The 23,222-nt window shown below is 34.5% G+C and overlaps 2 protein-coding genes across 2 annotated transcripts; one reads left to right on the top strand and one right to left on the bottom strand.

Annotated features, from left to right (window-relative positions):
• Positions 1 to 1,527: 1,527 nt before the first annotated feature.
• LOC128549166 (beta-1,3-galactosyl-O-glycosyl-glycoprotein beta-1,6-N-acetylglucosaminyltransferase-like) lies at positions 1,528 to 11,744 on the bottom strand. Its single transcript, XM_053525594.1, has 3 exons — positions 11,284 to 11,744; positions 9,072 to 9,292; positions 1,528 to 6,978 (listed from the first exon to the last, which is right to left on the bottom strand). Exons 1-3 carry the CDS (start codon positions 11,721 to 11,723, stop codon positions 6,683 to 6,685), a joined length of 957 nt encoding a protein of 318 aa, XP_053381569.1. The 5' UTR covers positions 11,724 to 11,744; the 3' UTR covers positions 1,528 to 6,682.
• A 4,653-nt stretch (positions 11,745 to 16,397) lies between these two features.
• LOC128549165 (beta-lactamase domain-containing protein 2-like) lies at positions 16,398 to 22,327 on the top strand. The gene is made up of 4 exons (XM_053525593.1): positions 16,398 to 16,609; positions 17,111 to 17,301; positions 17,615 to 17,863; positions 18,941 to 22,327. Exons 2-4 carry the CDS (start codon positions 17,119 to 17,121, stop codon positions 19,127 to 19,129), a joined length of 621 nt encoding a protein of 206 aa, XP_053381568.1. The 5' UTR covers positions 16,398 to 16,609; positions 17,111 to 17,118; the 3' UTR covers positions 19,130 to 22,327.
• The last annotated feature ends 895 nt before the right edge of the window (positions 22,328 to 23,222 follow it).

Here is a 23,222-nt window from a genome sequence, read left to right as displayed (position 1 = left end):
ATGCTAATATAATTAGACTACCGGTATCGTGGAGAGCCGCATGCCGCTTTTTTGAATTTTTGAACACCTCACCTTCTCATTATGTTAATATATGTAAAAGAAATCGGTATGTATAAACACAGTCAATTCATACACTTGAAGTACATAAGGACAGTGTAAAAACAAATTTAGGAACTAAATAAGTCAGGAAGACGACATATTGAATGAATATGATACTGTGCACCTGTACTATAGAATCATACTAGAATTTAGGTATCGTAAAATATTGGCATACAATTTGGAAAATATATATACTATAAAGGTTTTCATGAACTTAAATATACCTTTTATTTCGTGTCATAAAAACCAAAACATTTCTTTTACCCAATGATATGAATTTAGTATATTATAAGAATACAATGATAAATACCCGTATTTTGTTTCACTTCTGTAAAAAAAGTTCATTTTCAGTATTATATAATTATATGAATCGCGCCATGAGAAAACCAACATAGTGCGTTTGCGACCAGTATGGATCCAGACCAGCCTGCGCATCCGAGCACGCTAGTCAGGATCCATGCTGTTCGCCAACGGTTTCCCTAATTGCAATAGGCTTTGAAAGCGATCAGCATGGATCCTGACCAGACTGCGCGGATGAGCAGGCTGGTCTGGATCCACACTGGTCGCAAACGCAAACGCACTATGATGGTTTTCTCATGGTGCGGCTCATATCTTTTTTTTTTTTTTTTTGCATTGGGCACTCTTTATTTCACAATGGATGAGAAGTAATTTATCTCGAAATATTACAGGGTTTTGCATGATTATAAGTTAACGAAACAATAAAACCTTACATTCAACGGGTATTTTTACTTATCCTACCCTCATATAAGATATAGCGCAATATCGGCCTGCCTAATAAACTTTGCCTTATCTAGTCAGTGTCAATATATCACTTTTGCGGGAACTTGAAATCACTTATTTTATCAAAATTTTGCATTTAAATCATCACCATTGTATTGGAAATGTCTGAAATTAGAAAATGAGTGGTCAAATCAAAGGTTTTTATCCTGAAACAAAAAAGTTATTGCTATTTTTCACTTTTACAGCACTTCAGCCGGAAATTTTGAAAACATTTTTTTTTCCGAATTTTTCTTTGAAACTGTAATCATTGTATTGGAAATGTTCTAACTAAGAAAATATTTATAGGTTATTAGATTTGTATCGAGAAATAGCCACGAGAAGAACGAGCGCATCTTCCTCGAAGCTAAGATAATAATCTTTTATTTGACGCTCGAATATGGTCAGATGATAGGCATGTAATAATACATTTTCTATGGCTTTGCAAAGGAAGAGAGGCACTTTCACCGAATGTCATACATTCATCTGACCTCGAACAATAAAAACCATTGTATGACCATACATTTTCTCCTATTCTTTTGGTGATTTTTATGAAACTTCCAGAATTACACGTTTGTAAATTCATATAGTTGTTTGCTTCACAGAAACGAACTGTCTTTATTTTCTTTAATTATTATACAGAACAGAACAGAACAGAACATATTCTTTATTTCCAATAACTTAAACAATATAATGTTTCTCGTTACATAGCATCAGTATAGAGTATATTTATGTGTCACTAAGGACGGTGAACAAAATCAGATAGTGAAATAAATACATGTGCTTATAGAGGGTGAACTAAAATAGCAACCGTAACATGTGATATTTACTTGAAGTATACAATATATGAATGCAAAGCAAATGGAACATTTTTGTCGTCGGAGCTATGGGTACAGTATTAGCAATGATATTCACCTAGATAAGTAACCAGTGAAATAATTAAGACAAAACAAGTGTCTATCATTATCGGTGCTATGCTGATAAAATTGCCGAGTATAATAAATGTGTCAGAATACAAATGCAATAGTATATCGAATGATAATGATTAACGATACTAATAGGTACTCACATATAAATAACTAAGAAAGAAAATATAGAAATGCGATAGGCCTTACCGAAACGAAAATGTAAGGATAACCAGGCGCGTGCGACAAACGGAGAACAAGCACGGATACATAATACCTCAACATGCCTTGTAGAAAAAAAAAACAAGGCATGAAGAGTTACGAAGAGTGTAAATAACTAAAAAGTGCTAAAATATGCCGCAGTATGACAAAAGAGAGGTATCTTAAGTCGATATATGCAGCACTGGTGCGATTGCATGACAAAGTAACCATAGCTCCGGCTACAGATATAAATAAATTATATACATCAGCAGATCATGATGTTTGTAAACATGAAGGTAATGTCAATAGCATATTATATTAAACTCCTACTGTATAGCTACAGAAAGACCTTTTCGTAATATGAAAGCATTATAAATAAATTTACTAAGCTTCAATAAAACTGAACGTTGAGTATTATGCATTAGTTGAGTAAATTTGTATACACTAGGTCGACGATAATAATATGGCTTGATATACAATTTCCTAATGGTGTCATATACTGGAAATTTAATAATAAAATGGTACTCATCTTCTATATCGCCGCTATTACACAATAAACAATATCTTTGGTTATGATCAACCCTGTTAGCGCCATAACGGCCAGATTCGATTTTTAATTGATGCGATGAAAGGCGAAGACGAGAAAATGCAATTTTAAGTTTAGGCGATAAGAAATCTAGATAGTTTTCAAATCCAAATGTGGTTTTAAACAACTTATATGAACATAAGCATCTGCTGTTGTTAATACCATTATAACAATTTTGTACAAAATTTTCAATCACTCATTCTTGAATACAATATGGAACGTATTAAGATCCACAATATCTGGATTAATCCATACATACGAAAACCCGTAACTATCTAATAATTGTTTAACGTTAGATGCCCAATTCGTTCTACCCATATCAATATCACTTACTAAATAATAATATAAATTTTGTATAAAAATATATGTTAATCAGACTTAACAACCTTCAACCAGTATTTTATAATACGTACATATCTGTTTACATATAATGGGTATCTGCCTAGTTCGCTATAAATACCATAATTACAAGTAGATGTCTTAACATGAAGAAGCAATTTACAAAATTTCATATGGATTCTTTCAATTGGTTTTGATTTACCAAAACCCCATATCTCAATGCCATAACATAATGCTGACGTAACAAATGAGTCAAATAATTGCAAAACAGTACTAGGTTTAAGAGATAATTTACTAATATTGTTTAGTAGAACGTTCATAGCTTTAAGGCCCTTTCCAGCAATTGTTTCTTGATTTGATAGAAATGTACCAGTATAATTAAACACTGTTCCTAAGTAGTTATAACTGTCAACGACTTCGAGGGTCTTATTGTCATAATACCAAACTTCATTACGTCTAACTGGTCCACGCTTTCTAAAAACAACTATTTTACTTTTATCTGGGTTAACTTGAAAACCCCAGTTTACACAATATTCCTTTAACAAATTTAAAGGATTTTGTAAATCCTCTGGATTCTTACCAATAATGACCATGTCATCGGCGAACAACAATAAAATAAAAGTAAACTCATCTAAATTGAAGCCGTTATCGACACCGTCAATCAAAGATACCTCTATGTCTCCTAGGAAAAGAGAAAAAAGAACGGGCGAAATTACTTCCCCTTGTTTTAAGCCCAATGAACATTAAAAACAATCCGAATACGTCTTACACCCCCGTATACAGGGCTTAACTTTAGAATACATGTCTCGAATAATACGCAGAGTTTTACCAGCAATTCCTAGTTTAATTAATTTGAACCACAATCCATTATGATATATACTATCAAAAGCTTTCTGAAAATCAATAAAAGCACATGACAGACGGCCATTATTATTTAAAACTTTTTGAATGAGTGCATTTAATATAAAAATGGCATCAACAGTCGAACGACCCTTTCTAAATCCAAACTGAGCATCACTAAGTATATTATTACTTTCAATCCAGATATTAATTCTTTGGTTAAGGATACCTGTAAATATTTTCGAAAAACAACTAACTAATGTAATACCTCTATAGTTACTGGCTAATTCCGGATCGTTTTTCTTATGTAATGGTACAGTTATGCCTTCCTTTCATCCAACTATCAGGAAAAAATCCTGAATTGAATATACCGTTAAAAATATCAGCCAAATGTGATGCTAAAATATCTGATGTCTCAATAAAATACTCATTTAGTAACTGATCACCAGCAAAAGACTTACCTTTTTTGTAAGAGTATGTAAGACCTTCATAATTTCTGATACCGTAATCGGAACATCTAACTCTTCGAAAATACAGTCATCAACATTCAAGTCGTGATTATTACAAAAGGTGTCAGCGTCATTATTAACACAGTTAGGTAAATCATCATTCAATGTCGATAAATAGTTATAAAACTCATCAAGCGAAATATTGTTACTTGATGATTTCTTATTACTTTTGAAACATTTCCAAAACCCTTTAGGTTTGCTATGTCTCAAACGTTCAATATCTTTTATGCGTTGAAACTCATAACGCCTTTTCTTAGTTTTTACAAGACGCTTATAAACGCCATTTAAAGTACACATATTAGGCCTATTTTCGTCAGTTTTATGACAATTATATCGATTGACTGCAGCCAAATAATTATTTTTTTTGCAATCTGACAGTCATTATCGATCCAACCAGCCTGTTTGCTCAATTTATTCGATACTTTAGGCCTATTAGACACTGTTACATTTCTAGTAAATAAAGGCTCTGCTACACTAAGCATAGTATTCGTAAACTCGGAAACACAAGAACTTAATGCAGCTCTGTTGTTAAAATCAGTATTTAATGTTATAGCATTGAAATCTGCAAGCTTCGAAATGATATCGTTACGAAACTGATTACGTAATTCGTCATTCCACTTTATACTCTTTCTTTCATACTTATCATTATTATTCAATGTATTTGTGTTACAATATAACGAAAAGTTGATAGCTGCATGATCAGACAAATGGGAAAAATGCTTAATGCAAAAATCCGCAAGTGTACCAAAACATCGTTCGTACACAACCAAATAGTCAATAACACTAGCTCCCGCAGGGCATGCATAAGTATAATTGCCTACACAAAAGTCTTTTCCAAGTCTACCATTAACGATACGCATCGAACAAGATTTACATAAATCAAGCAGTTTAATACCGTTATTGTTGTGCGCATTGAGTCCATTGATATACGGTCCATCGGTATATCCGGACAATAGTCATCATTGTCAATGAAATTCACTGATCTATCATAAACAATATAATCCCTTCTGTCCCCATTTCCGACCCTTGCATTCCAGTCACCAACTATCATGACGTCACCACGTGGTTCAAATTCATGAATGTCATATTGAAGCAGTTAAAAAAAAAATCATCTGTTATCATGTTGTATGCTGGCGAATTTTCGACCCAAATATGAATTCCTGCTAAGTATATGTCATTTTTCGTATTGAAGAAATTTTTATCAAGCCGCAACCAAATTATAGTATCATGGTGATTTTTAACGATTTTAGCTCCTTTACTAATAGAATTTTTAATATATAACACTAGGCCTCCACTGTTCCTTTTAGCCCTCCTATTCTGGTACTTTCTATAGAAATTATAACATTTGTAACCATCAATATCCAAATCCGACTTCCAGTTCCCCCATGATTCGTATAAAAAGATAATATCATTTTTCGATAAACAGTTCAAAAAGTCCTCATCTTCAAGTTTAAAACGATTCAGACCGTTAATGTTCCAAGAATGAATAGAGAGTTCATCCTCAACGCGCCCCTATACAGAATAAGTTTGTTTTCTTAATTACAAAGAATAATTATATAAATTGCAAATAATTCAATTTGTAATTTGTGTATTTTGTATTTTTAAATATATTTGAGCGTACTTCTGAAAGATGACTTAAGGTGATGTCACTTTTTGAATTTCCGGTGAATAACAAAAAACCAAAGAATATTCAGTTGTTTCCAAAAACCGTTATATCATGATTCAACCAAATAGTTTCCTTTGTATACCAGAAAGGAACAATTCTTATATCTTAATATTGAGATTTGGTACCTTTATAACAGACAATAAACTAAAACAATAGACATTCATATGTGACGTCGGTGAGCTCAACAAAGCAATTTCAAGCACATATACTAATGTGGAATGTAAAGTAAGTTACACATTACAATATCCGTCCAAGATACTTTCAAAAACAATGCATTTGCAGAATAGAGAGATAAAAATAATTTTGACAGCTCGTGAAAACTAATGACAAATTTTGACAGGTATATGATGACTCATGACCTAATTAATTTTTTTCTGTTATTTCTAACTAAAATGGGTATTCTTTATTGTAGCTTACAACTCATACATTAAAACAATAAAAGAATATATTGTTACCTCACTGATGTTTTGTCCATCCATCTCTCGTACGAATTCCTATTGTTTCAGTCTTTTGTCAGTAATTAGAGCAACTCACAGTGTTGCAATTATACAAAACACATCCCATATTTTCATATAGATATTGAGGATTTATCTAATGAGCACATGTATTACAAACACAATTTCAATACCGACTGTGTATTGTAATAAAGCTAAACTATCTCAGCCGTGACGTCTCCTTAAGCAAATAGCATGTACAGAATAAAAAGAATACAAGTTCTTTTAATGACAAACAAAAACATATTGTAATTTTGAATAATATGTTACCATTTGTAAGGTATATTGCTATAAAATGATACATTAAAATCCATATACCCTTTATATTCTAAAATAGTTCTTTTTAATAATATATTTCGTAAACAGAATGACACTTCGGGAAATTCACTGAAGTGAAATTTATTGGCGAAAAGTTCATGTCTCGTCAGTAAATTTTCAACGTCACGTGGCCCAAATGTACATATGTCCCGCATGATTTTCCCGTGGCACTGCGTGCCTTCATGTCTCCATATTTTATATCTTGAAACAAAGCTCTTGTTATGATCGTATAAACTTGGATGTTCTGAAAAAAATTCATAATTGTTATTATTTCAAAAATCAATAAAATGATAAAAAATTATTTAAATTAATTAAGATAATGTAAAACATTTTCTACGTGTTAAAATTGGACAGAAAGCGTTGCTTACACGTCATATACAGGATTTTTACCTGTAGGTACTAACGGTCTGTCCTCGTCTATCCACCCGTCAGCCGTTACTCCGTCAGTCAAAAAATGCTTGACACTTGATAAATTAATACAAGCAATTAAATGAGAGGGATATCCCAGTGGTTAAGGTGACGACCTCTCTATCCATAGATCACGGATTCGAGCTCCTCTGGATTCACGGCCAGATCTTCACATATACTATCAGAATTGGTTTTTCAAGGCAGCGGACTCAAGAGTGAGCTAAAATAAATTAATATAAACTAACTATACATGTCATGCCATTTTATCTTGTTCCTCTTTATCTACGTAACAGTTATAAAAGATATCGCGTCGGGTATCCCGTCACATACAAGCGTTACATTAAAATTTTAACGTTGGCTATTTTTGTGCGTGGCCAGAGGAGATAAAAAATATAATGATACCAGTCAGGATTTGGAAAAAAAATGTACGGGGCTACGTAAGATAGCAAGAACATCTTGTGCGTTAGGCGAAAAAAAAGACGTTGGATATCTGGTGGTGCCCTTTATTGCAACATAAACATGACACGTGTCTATACACTACCTGTGTGTGTTATGTATTACGTATAGGTTAATAAATGGGAGAGCAGTGCCTTTGAGTGATAATAGCCCTAGCAAGGTGATAATAGCCCGAGGGCTTTAGTCCGAGTGCTATATTATCTTCTTCCAGGGCCATTATCAGTAAAAGGCACCGCTCTCGCATGTATTTACCTGTTTATTACATGTTGCCTATAATATAGTAAGAAAAGTTTAGTGTGTCATTTTTATGAGTGCTGGCATCTACTGGCATAATAATTTTCAGCTTTTCAGTTTCTACATTAGATCTATATGTATAAGAGACTATATACAGTATAAAATCAAATGCCTTGATAGTTGTACTATGTTGCTTATAGCATAGTTCAGGGTTGAAAATAAGTTATATGATGAAGATACGACGTTATGCACAAGATAATAAAACTAATAATTGAAATAATTCGCTTTTTTACCTCCACGAAACGTCATGGCGTCATTTCTGTTTACGGACGTTAATTTCCCGCGCTAACGTCAGGGCCATTATCGATAATGGCCCCGGGGCTAATTACAATAATATAATGCATGACGCAATGCGATAACAGGAGAATTTTCAGCACAAATGTGTTACTATTTATAGGTACTCATGTAATAATTTGATAGTAAATGCACATCCAAACATTATTCATCAAGCGCAGCTGAGCAGAGGGAAACATTTATAACTCTCCAAGAAAAAGACAACGGACATTTGTTCAGACCCTCATCTTTTAAGTCTGACTCAGTACTTCTGTACTACTAAACTGAAGGAATATTTCTGATTTAAACTTCATTCTATAGCCTTTTAAACTGACGGTAATTTGCTATAGATTTTCTGCATGTGTGTCATGCCAAACAACTATAAAATGGGACATATTTCCGCTAAGTTGCTTTTCGTTTGCACCAATGTCTTCTGGAAGGACGATCGCTTGCAAACAGTTTTGGCGGTTAAACTAATTTTCTGAAATTAGTACTTATTTTATTCCCAACAACATCTAAATTGGTGCGCTACATCAAATAGTCCCGTTCATGAACAATGCGGATGAATTATCAATGATAAAGTATTGACCCAGCCCCGGGTGCATACAGGTTAAGCTGACCAGTTTATCAATGATAACATAGTTCAGCCAACGGTTACATCACTGACTGCAGTTTAGATCATGTAAGTTCCTGATTCACGTGAGGTCTCAATTAGTTTCAGTGGCACTGTGGTATTAATTTATGCATAATTAAGAGTTAGAAAAGCACGACTTTCAATGCTTTATACAGGGAAATAATCAATGGATTAAAAATACTTTCTGCTATGATAATGCAATATTCAACCCTCTATACTAAGTACAGAATATGGGGAATGGCTTGAAGTGGATAACATCGGGCTAAAATTACCTTTATAAGATCCCGGCGCCTTAAGCTTTCTGTTGCAGTTCAATATTGGAAAAACCATCTCGTCGGGTATCAGTAGTTTTCTTGACCACATTAAAACACGATGTGCTATCTCGTCGGTCAGTAAATATTCAACGAATTTCCTAGTAAGAATGACATGGGTTGAGGCCTTGTAAACCTCCAAACCGTGCGGAGGCGGACCCGACGTACGTAAACGGTAATGTCTGTAATTGAAATAGGTATAGGTTATAACACACTAAAAAGTTGTTGTTCTTTATTCTATATAAAATGGACCTATTTCCAATGGCCACATCAGGACCCATTTTGAATGTCTGTAACTTACATTTTCTTAAAGAATATTGTCAGTGCTAAATGAAAATCAAAAGAAAAGAGGGGGTCATGTTTGATGCAAGAAAAATAATTTCAGTCAAACACACAAACTGTAAAATCAGCTAAACAATCAGACCCTAAATGGTGCATCATCTATGTTTCCATGAAAACTTCTGTCATGATGTTGTTTCATTATGAAAATGCTACCTACATGTAAGCATAGATCTGTCATGTGATTTTAGCAAAAATAATTGCAAAGAAAATAAGGAAAATAGCTCTACAGAGCAAAAAAACTGAGGACTATTTGTATCCGCCATTATGCGACTACCATTTTTTTCGCGCCATTTTTCTATCAGTGTCTGTATGCCTTTAAGTAAACAAATAGTGCTAAAAAATTAGTGGTCAGTTACCGGAAAGGGAGACAACTATTGGTTATTTGTTAAAAATTGGCTTAGCCCGTTCGTAGTTGAACAGGAAATCTTTAATTAAAGTATAAAATCAATATGTATATCTTCCATTTTTGATATACTTCATTCTATTTCTAGTGATAATCTAGATTTAGCTTTCATCAGTTGATTATACGTCAAGTAACGTCCATATGGAAAACTTGCAATGTTGTAAAAGAAAATATAGAAAAACGGACAGTTTACTAATATCTTAGACTGAACGGGAAGAACGGAAACACAAACTACGGTACCAGAAAATTAACCCTTATGCTGGACACGATTGATCCTGCCTTAGTGACCAGTGTAGATCATGATCTGCATGCTCCACCATGCAGTCTGATCAAGATCTGCACTGTTCGCTATTCAGTCAGTATAATTTTGGTAAGCAACCTTTTTAACAGTTAATGGTACTGTCTAAATTGAAAGATGGACAAGTTCATTGTAGAAATTTAGCAGGATAAGGGCTAATATGTTTCAACAGAAATAATTTGTTTGCAGAAAACTCTGATAGCTGTCCGTTTTAAAACATATTTTATTGGTAGTTTGGTAATAACAAAATTACAATTAAAGCTAATTTAGAGGGCACATGTGTTAAGTAGCCACTTGCCTTCAGCAGCTAGTCAGCTACCTTCCCAAATTGACTTTTTGTTCTGATTTTCATTTGTGTTTAAGCAGCAATCTGCATCAAATACCCTGGCTGGTGGCTCAATAAAGGTTTTACTCCATTATGCTTCCGATACCCGGGATTATTTTCTTTCATTTTTAACATTATTTCAAATGATCATATTAATACCCAGCATATTATTATCATTCTTTCCTACTTTTGAATTACTTTTGAATTGCCGATCAATGGATACCAAAATCGCATACGAGAATACATGACTGTAGAGAATGTACGGAAATTGCCTTACACCACCCCAATTACCTGATTATGAATGTTGGCCTGACATCAGTTTTGCAAAGCTGACGTTTAATCGGTTCACAGATGTCTTTTAGTCTGTTCATGTCTAATATCGGCTGAATGCCAGACTTGGGGCCTTCGTGGCCGAGTGGTTAAGGTCGCAGACTTCGAATCACTTGCCCCTCACCGATGTGGACTCGATCCTCACTCGGGGCGTTGAATTCTTCATGTGAAGAAGCCATCCAGTTGACTTAAATCATGGAAGGTCGGTGGATCAACCCAGGTGCCCGCCCATGATGGAATAATGCATGGAGGGTCACCTGGGGTCTTCCTCCACCATTAAATCAATCTGGAAAGTCGCCATATGACCTATACTTGTGTTGGTGCGACGTTCAACCAAACAAACAAAAATGAATGCCGGACCAGTAGCATGATCATTTGTGGATATTGGTCCGATATAACAAAGCTTAAATTTAATTAATATAGAACAGGTGAAAGAGAAAAGAGGCAAATATTTATTAATTCTTATACAACTTACTCAAAGTTTTTACTGCATCCTATGTTGTTGTGACCTCGAAGTGCTCTAAGTATTTTGGCAATTTCGTAATTAGTTCTTAGTGGAAATTCTTGTCCAGTCAAATTAATAAAATATTTCCAACTCTTTGTCTTGTTGAAAAGGTCTTTCATGCATGACATTTCAGCTTCAAGTATAGAAAACTGGCCCCAATAGACGCTGACTAATTTTGTGGCTATCATCACGTTGTCGAAACAGTTTGCAAGCTTCATCACACGGTTTCTGAAATGTTCCGGCGACTTGGCGTCAATATGTATACAGTATGTGTTGTGACGTTTGTAAACTGTACGTAATAAGAGCTCTATCATTTCGTAATCTGTATACACTAATATACTGTAAGCTATTGGCATGTCAAGTTCTTCCTTGAAGACGTACCCATTTATTTCGTCCATTTCTCTTCGCATCGCCTTGCAATGTATGCGCTTCGGATCCTCCTGTAACAAAAATAACAAGTGATGTAAATAGCTGCATCTTTAAACAATTAAAACAAAAAGATTCTTGGAATAGCCCTAAGATTTTATGATAGTCAGTGCCCTTTGAATGGTCATTTCTGGGCACCGGATGTGTTCGAATAGTGTAGATAATAGTGTAGATAAATGAATATATATTATCCATCTAAATTCTATACTCTTAGACATAATGTTTGTTATTTGCCCTGATCTATTCGCATATTCATCTGCATATTTTGTTTCATTCGCAAATGAATATCGCTTATATGAGTCGCTTCGTCAAATTGAAATTCGAAGCGTAAAATCTAATTATTGTAGATTTAAACAATACACCGGGTAATAGCAAATGACTAAAATATCTCATATATTCTGTAAATTATTAATGAATAGTCCGCTAAACATCTATCGATAATAGTTCATACTCGTAAAACCTGTTCACATAATTAAGTATTTACTATATGTTTCTTGGCGAGTGATCGCGAGTTTCTCTGTGAATGATCGCGAGTTTCTTGTTGAATGATCGCGAGTTTCTCGGTGAATGATCGCAAGTTCGGTGAATGATCGCGAGTTTCTCGGTGAATGATCGCAAGTTTCTTGGTAAATGATTTCTGAATGGATTCAGAATGATTGAGTTTCACAGTGAATTATAATGACTTTCTTGGTGAATGATCATTAGTTTCTCGGTGTATGATCGCGAGTTTCTCGTTGAATGATCACGAGTTTCTCGTTGGTGAATGATCGCGAGTTTCTCGTTGAATGATTGCGAGTTTCTCGATGAATGACCGCGAGTTTCTCGTTGAATGATTGCGAGTTTCTCGATGAATGATTGCAAGTTTTTTTCGGTGAATGATTGCGAGTTTCTTGGTAAATGATGTTTGAATGGTTTCAAGTTTCAGGGTGAATGAGTTTCACAGTGAGTAATCGTGAGTTTCGTGGTGACTGGTCACGAGTTTCTCGGAGAATGATCGAATTTCTCGGTGAATGCTCGCGTATCGAGTTTCTCTTGGAATGACTGCGAGTTCCTAGGTGAATGATCGCGAATTTCTCGGTGAATGATTGCGTTTCTTTGTGAATGATCGCGAGTTTCTCCTTGAATGATTGTGAGTTTCTCGGTGAATGATCACGAGTTTCTCGGTGAATAATCGAGATAGAACAGCGAATATATCTGCCAATTGTAGCGTGAAAAAATACTGGATATTGTTTCACCGGTACGAAACTGTATTTGTATAGAATGAATAAAATACTTTGAAACTTTGCAACAAAATGAAGTAAGAATAAAATATTCATTCGTTTACTCGTACATTTTCATTCTTGTAAGTACAGAATCTGTTTTTGTCTGGGAATTATATATATGAGTAAATATTTCAAGATTTTGTATTTGTACACACTCTCTTATAAATGTCATTCAAGTGCTCCAACATACCATCTTTTTGTATGTTGTTACGACATATACATATGAAAGCAATGACATACGTAAGGTGCTTTTAGGTATATTTAAGAATGGTATTAAGCAAAACTGTGCTATCTAACATTAAGAACAAAAAAAGCAATACTGTGTCATCTGTCCTCTGTTACCAAGCTTATTATTAAAAGATAGCACCTTTTCATTTCGGGTAATCGATATGTATTCTGTAGTTATATTTTTGTAAGTCAAGTCTAGTGTTTAAATTCAGTAATATTTAGTCGCCTTGTTAACTCAAAAGAGTAACAATAAGTAATGTAAGAGTGGCTTCATACTAAAGCATTGTTTTATCGTCATGTAACTACAAAACACATGTATACGCATGCATATAATTATATGACACTGAAATCATGAACAGAATCTAGTGTGTCTCCGAATTGGCTACACAGCCAAAATCAAAATTTTGACCCACTTATAATTAGAAAAATCTTCAAAATGTGAAAGTTAAATAACAGTTCTTAACTTGAATTATTTAAAAGTCCAACATCTCCTGGTTGGTTCTGAAAAATTTCTATCACAACATTGGTAGCGTTTAAACAATATCGAATGTTGATACATATGTCCATTTACTCTTGTTACGGAGGGTAGATTTTAGTGACCATCTATATTTTTAGACATAAAGAAATTAAACATTAACGCAGTTACTTAATGAAAAGAAACTCTTTAATGCAACATGTTTGAAAAAACATCTGATACATAATACATAATACGGTGTTCCGTTTGGACAATCGTGACTTTTTATTGAATCATAAACCGCGATGTACGATGGTACGATGATGAAACAATGATGGTACGATGATGAAATCTCGATAATGCGATGGTACGATGGTGAAATGTCGATGTAATATCGCGTTTTCATCATCGTACCATCGCGTTTTCACCATCGTACCATCGTATCATCGCGTTATCACCATCGTACCATCGCGTTTGCACCATCGTGCCGTCGCGTTTTCATGATCATACCATCGCATTATCACCATCGTACCATCGCGTTTTCACCATCGTGTCATCGCGTTTTCACCATCGTACCATTGCGTTAACACCATCGTACCATCGCATTTTCACCATCGTACCATCGCCTTCCGGTGGTCATGCGTAGTGGTACAGTTTATGTGTCAGTAAAATACAGGCTTGATACAATCTCATTTTTACATTGCACTATATACCTTCTAAATCCTAACAAGAATAAGCTGAATTTGAATAATATCATGTGACTATTATACCCAGCTTTTTATTTACTTTTATGCATACATAAAATACAAAGGATGTGGCCTTGAAGACTTTATACAGTTTTAATAAACTGAGCACTGAACATTTTGTAAAACATTTTGCGAAACAGCAGAATCTAAATAGTAAATTTCTTCTCATAAAATACATTGAGATACATTCATCTATTGTTAACAAAAATACAAGTGCACGAAACTACGCATTTCTAACCGGAAGGCGATGGTACGATGGTGAAAACGCGATGGCACGATGGTAAAAACGCGATGGTACGATGGTGAAACCGCGATGTAACGATGATGATAACTCGATGGCACGTTGGTGAAAACGCGATGGTACGATGGTGATAACGCGACGGCACGATGGTGAAAACGCGATGGTACGATGGGGAAAACGCGATGGCACGATGGTACGATGATGACAACGCGATGTCACGATGGTACGATGGTGATAACGCGATGGTACGATGATGTAAACGCGATATTACATCGACATTTCACTATCGTACCATCGCACCATCGCGATTTTGTCATCGTGCCATCGCATTTTCGTCATCGTATCATCGTGCATCGCCGTTTAGTATTAAATAAAAAGTCACGATTGTCCAAACGGAACACCGTAGATACACAATCCAATCAATATGACATTTTCTACCGTCAACACCGAGAGAGTAAAAAGGTATATGACTAACAATTTGAAGCTGTATTCTTAAAACAAAAATTTGAAATTATATTCAGGACAGATTTCCCCTTACATGTGCATAAATGTAAAATCACATTTACTGTTAAACAATAAATTATACTGTAGTTTTTCATTCTGACATGTTCAGTGTTAGACAAATGGCACAGGCACAGATTGGCATGTCTAATGAACAAAAGTTTACAATTAATTTATTTAAAAACATAGAGAAAAATAACAAGAGTGTTGTATGGCCTAGGCCGAAATATAATGAAGTTGTAGCAAAACTTCTCACCGGAAAGAAAACTTGTGCATCGGATTATTATCACAGTCAAAAGTAAGTACGCTACTATTTTGTATTTGCCTAAATAAGTATAAGTTTAGTTTAATCATATTTTATTGCATATAATTTTCATTTCTACATATATACATAACATACATAATAAATAATTATATATAACAGAGTAAGTACATCAATTATCCATATTATAATCGTTAATTATAATTATCTTCAAGACATCTTTTTCTATAAATAAAATGATAAATCTTAAAGTGTATTACGATGTCTTCCCTTTTGAATCCTTATAAAAAGCAAAGGGGGGTTTTGTCCTCCTTATGGCGGCTGAAAGGGCGCTGAATCATTTTCAGATCGATTGTCAAATATTAATGACATTGTTGATAAAAAGCAATACAAATAATGATTTTAAGTTTTTGAAAATATGTGAAATGAAAATACCAAGTTAAATATGAAGCGAACGTATATAATAAAAAGGCCAATAAACGACTGGTTGTGCCCTCTAGCCATAATGGCACACCTACTTTCATAATGGCCCTCGGGCAATTATAACGCTAGGTGCGCCATTATGGCAAGAAGGCACAACCCAGTCGTATATTAACCTCTTACTATCACACGTTTGACGTCGCGGGAGGGTAATAAAGCCATTAAATAAAAACGATAATACACCAGTGTAATAAAGTTTTGACGTTGACGTCGTTTATAGTAATTGAAAACGTTGGTCGAGTTGACTTATTTATATAGTAAAAGAAAGTAGAATTTTTGATGTTTCGACAGGAAAGACTTACATGTGATAAAAGAATATTACATTTGTGACTTTCCATACTTAATTTATTAAATTCGTTGAATAAAATTGATAAAATGCTCGGCCGAGCCTCGTATATTTTTCATTTTATTCAACTCGTATAATAAATTCAGTATGAAAAGACACACATGCAATATCCTCTATATCTCTGCTTTCCAGATTTTATGTACTTCACAACAGCGGGTGTTAAGTGCTGTGTGGCGGCCGTAAAAAGTCGCCCAGACTTCATCTCAGTGTTGTTTTTCGTTTTTCAGGGACCAATTTCGGTTATCATTCGGTATCATTCGGTCCATATGTAGACACATTGGTCAAGAAGGCTGACCCAAAAGGGCGAGACATAGTTCAAGTATTCAGAGAAGATATTGCCGATGTCCACGGTACGATCTTTTATTTTATGACAATATTATTGCCATTAATTTCAATGTCCGTATTTTAATGGTCTTTAAAATAATGTATAATAATCAAATGGCTCATGATTTAATAGCCCATTATACTAGTTACGTAAATGAAATAGGCAAATGTATCGAAAACCTTGTAACCTTTGCCTAATATACACTCATAGACATTTATAATCGGTCACCTATGATATTCGTATATTTCGTTTAGACTACGCTGAAAATAAAACAAATAGCATATGGAAATAAAGGTGATCGAGAAAATTTCAGTCGTGTAATTCAAATATTATCCAAGGTATCGCAATTACAACATTATTTGTGTATTTGTACCCGTTTAGCTGTTTGACCATCATATTTATGTCCGGATAGACTGAACTTGTAAAGTAAAATAAATTTGAAAAGAGACAGTGACAGCGTTTATACACATTAAAGTGATGTGCAACGTTCAAAGCAAACATAGATCTATACCTTTTTTAAATTCAGATCTTGACATGTTCATGAATACGCCCAAAGATCAGTTTTATCGTGCGGCACGAATTCACCAAGACCCTCAATGGAAGTTTTTATTGAAAGCCTACACGGTTCCTAAATACGCTAAGATTTTTACCAACTTCATCTTGTTTCCGGGTTCTCTAATTGCCAGATCTACGAAGGCTGTAGCGGAAGTGCCACAAGTAAGCAACTCACAATACTTTCTTTGAAATAAAAAAAAAACACCCTTAGTCATTTCGCCGCTATTTTTGAAGAAAATAGTACAATAGCTCATACATGCATTTTTGACGAAGATGAACACATAATTAAACATATTTAATCACGACAAATAATTAATGAAATAACTATTTATTTTGGGTACAGATAGGAAGAAATTGCCAAACACTTCTATGTTATGGTAAAAGGTATTCCATTCATTGTGTTGAAGTAGCTTAGACTTGTATTGACTAAAATATGTAAAGATGTTTTGATTTGTATACAAATTTTCTACTTCAGTCGGTCTTTACGCACAATAACCCAGACGTACGTGAGGTGCCATTGTCTTCAGCTTTCACTTCCGGTACCGCACGTGGGTATGCTAAATTGTACGGTATTCTTGCTAACGGAGGGGCGGATGGGAAGTATCGCTTGTTGTCAGAAAATGCTATTTATAAACTAGGGACGTCTGTAGTGTCTGGTGTGGACGCAGTTTCTGGACTATACGAGTCCTATAGCACAGGGATGCACATAATGGAGAATCCAAAGGTAAGGCTTGAAATTTACCAGCTGTTTGACCTTTTGCTTTGTTTTAATCTCAGTCATTTAAAACATTTTTCTTAATTTTATTCTACTCAATTTATACCAAACTGCAAACGTTTTACAAATGCGTTTCTGAATCATGGAGCTAATACGTGTGGCTATTGTTTCGGCTGAAATATAGCGCTTTAATATCATCATGCAAACCAATGAAACATGATTTTGTATTTTATAGGAGTATGAATTATATTCTTTCATGTAAGGAAACCACCCTGCATGCCCGCGGTATAGGCTGATAGTTCTACCTAGATACCAACCAATTCCTGAAACAATGGAATAGCCATTATATTTTCTTGTCAAGGTCGTTGGTTCTACCCAGATGACTGTTCATACCGAAACATTTCCCTTGAAGACCTTTAGGGGGTCTTTTCCCGTCATCAAAAGCTTGAAAAGTCGCAGTATGACCTAAATTGTATAGGTTCGACTCTTAGACCTATTAAATGAATTACATTTTGGTCTGTTTCAAAGATATTGCTGCCCAGAACCAAACTCGCAATGAACAAAATCTTTTTGATACGAAATGCTGTAATACTGCTTAAAAATACAGACAGAATGATGTCATTAAAAAAAATGATTTTAGTAATTAGTAAATTTAAATAAAAATAAGTACTTCAGTGATGACAATTGTTTTTGAAAGTACATAATTATGTAGCCTATAAAATTTATAGAAGGTTTTTTGATTTTGAAAGTATGTAATTATGTAGCCTGTAAAATATGTCATAGCTTTTGTTTTTGAAAGTACATAATCATGTAGCCTGTAAAATATGTAGAAGCTTTTGTTTTTGAAAGTACTTAATCATATAGCCTGTAAAATATATCTATAGAAGGTTTTGTTTTTGAAAGTACGTAATCATGTAGCCTGTAAAATGTGTAGAAGCTTTAGTCACATGATAGAAATGCTACGTAAATAGAAGGAATTTTAGCTGTACACTATATCATAATCATAAATCATATTTATGATTGTTTAATAACATACATAAAATGTTTGATGCCTATTTAAACTTGTAAGACATATTTTCTTTTCAGAGACAACCAGTGTTTGGACATCCGGGTCACGGAGGTCAGATTGCACTAGCAGACTTGAACAATGGTCTTGGTATAGCATTTCTCACTAACTACATAACAGTCTATGCGCAAGGTGACCATCCACGATATTTGGCTCTTGTCCAAGAAATTTATAATTGTTTGGACGATTATTTAAAGAGCAAACAATAAAAGTCATTATAACTTGGTTTAAAACAGCGTGTGTATATCTTATAGGTAGCTATGTATCATGTATCTGTTAACTATTTAGATGTTTAACCACATCAACTTCTCCACGAACATAATGGAAGTTGTGTGCAAAGATATGAGCATTGAGCTAAAACTTAGTTGTTAAGCAGAAACAGGACAGATTAGGTTAAGATGATATGAACAAAGTTGAACTATAGTCAATCTACTGCTAAATATTTTATTGTGTCTCCAAATTTAGACACTAGATGTGTGCCAAAAGGACACTGGCACCCCCATGTCCTGTCACTGTACACGGTTGACTCTAAGTGAAATAGTTTTAAAGACCTGCTCCAGTCCTACCTTTTAACCTAATATAGTCACTAAAAAGCATGAAAATCCTGACTATGAACTATAAAATAACGTGTAGCGCGTGGCCTTTAACTGTTACCAATTGTAATCACGGGTTGCATACACGCAAATGAATTTGAATTGCCGCGGAGCAGTGCTTTAAGATATATGCAACATCAACTTTTAAGAACATTACGAGGGGTATTCAGTAAATACCCGGAAAAGTGCTCTCCATTCCATACTTCATGTATCATCAAACATAATTGAAATCGCTATAGATATAATGTAGACTAGGGAAAAGATTCTACTGAGTATATATGTCAAAATTTTATTGTCTCTGGATAAATAATAAGTACATGCTAGTCCCCATGGCAATGTCATGTAACCTCATCCGGTCCAAGTTTTTCTCTTTTTCTATTTTACATGCGCAACGTACCTTTTCTTCAAGCTACCTTTCCTTAAATTGGGCGAATATTAATGTGAAGTGCATGCATTACGCCAATAACGTCAAATTATAAATGTAACATAATTAAAATGTTTGGCTGGTATGTTGTGATTTCATGGATTGAAAATCAGAGTTGAACGCAGACATGGGATAACACTTTATGTTTTGAATCGAAAATCAAGGAAAGAGTCAAATGCTGCAAAATGTTAAAGGGCCTGAAGAAAACAAAAATCAAATAGTGGAGATGGAACGTTCAAAAGTGGTCAGGAGGATATTGCCGACGATCCGTGGTACAGATATGAACAATAATGTTCAGGCACGCTTTTATAAATTTAAAAGCTCCTTGATACGACTGTGTAAAATATATAACAATCCTCTTACGGTTTATTAGTTAATGACTCTAAGTCAAATATTTTTTGAGATGCATGCGATACATACTTCTATGCATATTTTTGACTAAATCTAATTATGTTTTATAATCCTCGGTCCAGTTCTTTTGGGTTGCATGTCTAACAAACTTTTAGACACTTTTAATGCATGTTTTTGACAGCAAAGCCAAGGGCCAAAACTATTGCCTGGCTGTATGAAATCCGAAGTAAAACACCAAATGCGTAATTGACGTGCAAAATGCCAGTCCTTGTGGTTTGGTGGCTTTGCGTAAACGCAACGCAAAGTGCCCCTCCCCTAAGGAAATAAGGTAAAGACAAATATGGGGGTAGGGACACAAATAGAATTTTATTAATTTAGTAAGTAAACAAAACAACAAATTAGTAAGTAAACAAAACAACAAATATTTTGCTGAGCGAGCAACGCGAGCATGGCAATATATACGCACCTTTTCTCTTCTTGATCTTCTTGATCGAAGAAATGGATAAGAAAAGAAACGAACTATAGGTTTACTGATTTGAACAACGCCCACTAGGGTACAGTCGTTTGTATGCTATGCTGATTTAAAATTTTGAAATAGTATTACTTAATAGGCTCTTTACAAAATGTATTTAAAAGATGTCCAAAATTTAAAATTTATCCTACGTCAGCGAAGATCTAAACTAAAATGGTAAAATCAGAATGGTTAGAAGCATTAAGAACAATAAGCACTACCTGGGCCCATATCTGACAACATTCTTATTTGTAATTCAAATATCTAAAAAAAATCTAGGTACCATTAATAGACTCGATCAAACCAAGTCTGCTATTTATTTTCTTTGCTGTAAATTTTATTTCCTTTATAACGCATATAAACTGTTGAATCTTTGTATATATATTTCATTGTTGTCGTATAAGCTATATTATTTACAGATTGTATTAAGGTTGACAAATATATAAGACAGAGAGGATTTGTAGCATTTCATAGATTAAGCCTAAATTTCAGTCAAATTTAAATTGAGGAATATGAACACAGTACCACACATCTATATATATTCTGGCTATGAATGCGAACAAAGGAGTATCTAAAATGAACCTACTGAAAGCGGTCTCTTGATTTGGATGAGGTGTAATAGCCAAAATTTTTGGCATCTTTGCTAGGATATTTGTGCGCCAACCAATATGGAGAAAGGCAACCGTTGAAAGGTAAATACCGATTGGAAAATGTCACTTGATGTTAAGTCGGTTTTCTGTTCCTCTCCCTCCCGCCGATGCTACGAAGTGAAGAAATGAGACTCAGTGTACATTACCACAAATAATCACATTTATACTATGAGTGTTTTAAACCAAGTTGTAAGACTACATATGAGCCGTGCCATGGGAAAACCAACATAGTGGGTGTGCGACCAGCATGGATCCAGACCAGCCTGCGCATCCGCGCAGTCTGGTCAGGATCCATGCTGTTCGCTAACAGTTTCTCCAATTCCAATAGGCTTTAAAAGCAAACAGCATGGAGCCTGACCAGACTGCGCGGATGCGCAGGCTGGTCTGGATCCATGCTGGTCGCACACCCACTATGTTGGTTTTCCCATAGCACGGCTCATATTACAAAAATGTATTCCCGTAAGTACAGAAATAATTGTCAGCAATTAAATGGCAGACTTACCTTTTCTTCTGAATAGTTTTACCTTGTTTTGTACGTTCAATAAATCATGTAAATGGTAGACTTACCCTCTCGCTGAATAGTTTTACTTTGTTTTGTACGTTCAATAAATCATGTAAATGGTAGACTTACCCTCTCGCTGAATAGTTTTACCTTGTTTTGTACGTTCAATAAATCATGTAAATGGCAGACTTACCCTCTCGCTGAATAGTTTTACCTTGTTTTGTACGTTCAATAAATCATGTAAATGGTAGACTTACCCTCTCGCTGAATAGTTTTACTTTGTTTTGTACGTTCAATAAATCATGTAAATGGTAGACTTACCCTCTCGCTGAATAGTTTTACCTTGTTTTGTACGTTCAATAAATCATGTAAATGGCAGACTTACCCTCTCGCTGAATAGTTTTACCTTGTTTTGTACGTTCAATAAATCATGAAAATGGTAGACTTACCCTCTCGCTGAATAGTTTTACTTTGTTTTGTACGTTCAATAAATCATGTAAATGGTAGACTTATCTTCTCCCTGAATAGTTTTACTTTGTTTTGTACGGTCAGACCAGTGTGTACTTGTATATTTATGTTTCGTGTATTATCATTTGCTCCTTTGACATAATCTTAAATAATTAGAGGTTGTAAGGTCTCAAAATTCGACATTGTTGATTTATTTACATTGTCAAGTTCTTTGAAATATGAAATACTAGTTAGAACCAGGACTGCATTTGGCCTTTATCTAAAAGTCCCTCCTACTGTGATCTCTAACGTTTGTCTATGAAGCCTTTCTAAATTCAAGAGTCGCCATATGACCTATAATTGTGTCGGTGCGACGTTAATCCCAACAAAAAAAAAATAAAACGTATAAATTCAAACACTATGAATTACTACAATCAATAATGCGTCGAAAATAAAATACATCATTTACTGGCAGCCAGGAACATTGGTGAAATCCATCAGTGTGTTGTGTCAATATTTTGCTTGGTTGCGTTATTTGCTTGCAAAGAATCTTCTTGTAGATTTGATAGTGATTAATTAAGGTTTATTTATACATAAATACCGATATGGAACTAATAAGAATGCATTAACAGCTATCGGGAATTCGGACGTAAACGAAACCGAAATTGAAACATGTACGAATTAAATTCCTAGCCGAATTCGGCCTGAAAATGTGAAGAAGAACACACTTTTCCAACAGACTTGATTTTTTTCTTGATAATACAAAACTGGTAAACTGTCATCAAGGACCTACATGCAATTTCATAATTTTTTGAGATATATTT

This window comes from Mercenaria mercenaria, chromosome 15, assembly GCF_021730395.1.
Source record: "Mercenaria mercenaria strain notata chromosome 15, MADL_Memer_1, whole genome shotgun sequence".
Classification (NCBI taxonomy): domain Eukaryota; kingdom Metazoa; phylum Mollusca; class Bivalvia; order Venerida; family Veneridae; genus Mercenaria; species Mercenaria mercenaria.
This window is presented reverse-complemented; position numbering and strand designations above follow the sequence as displayed.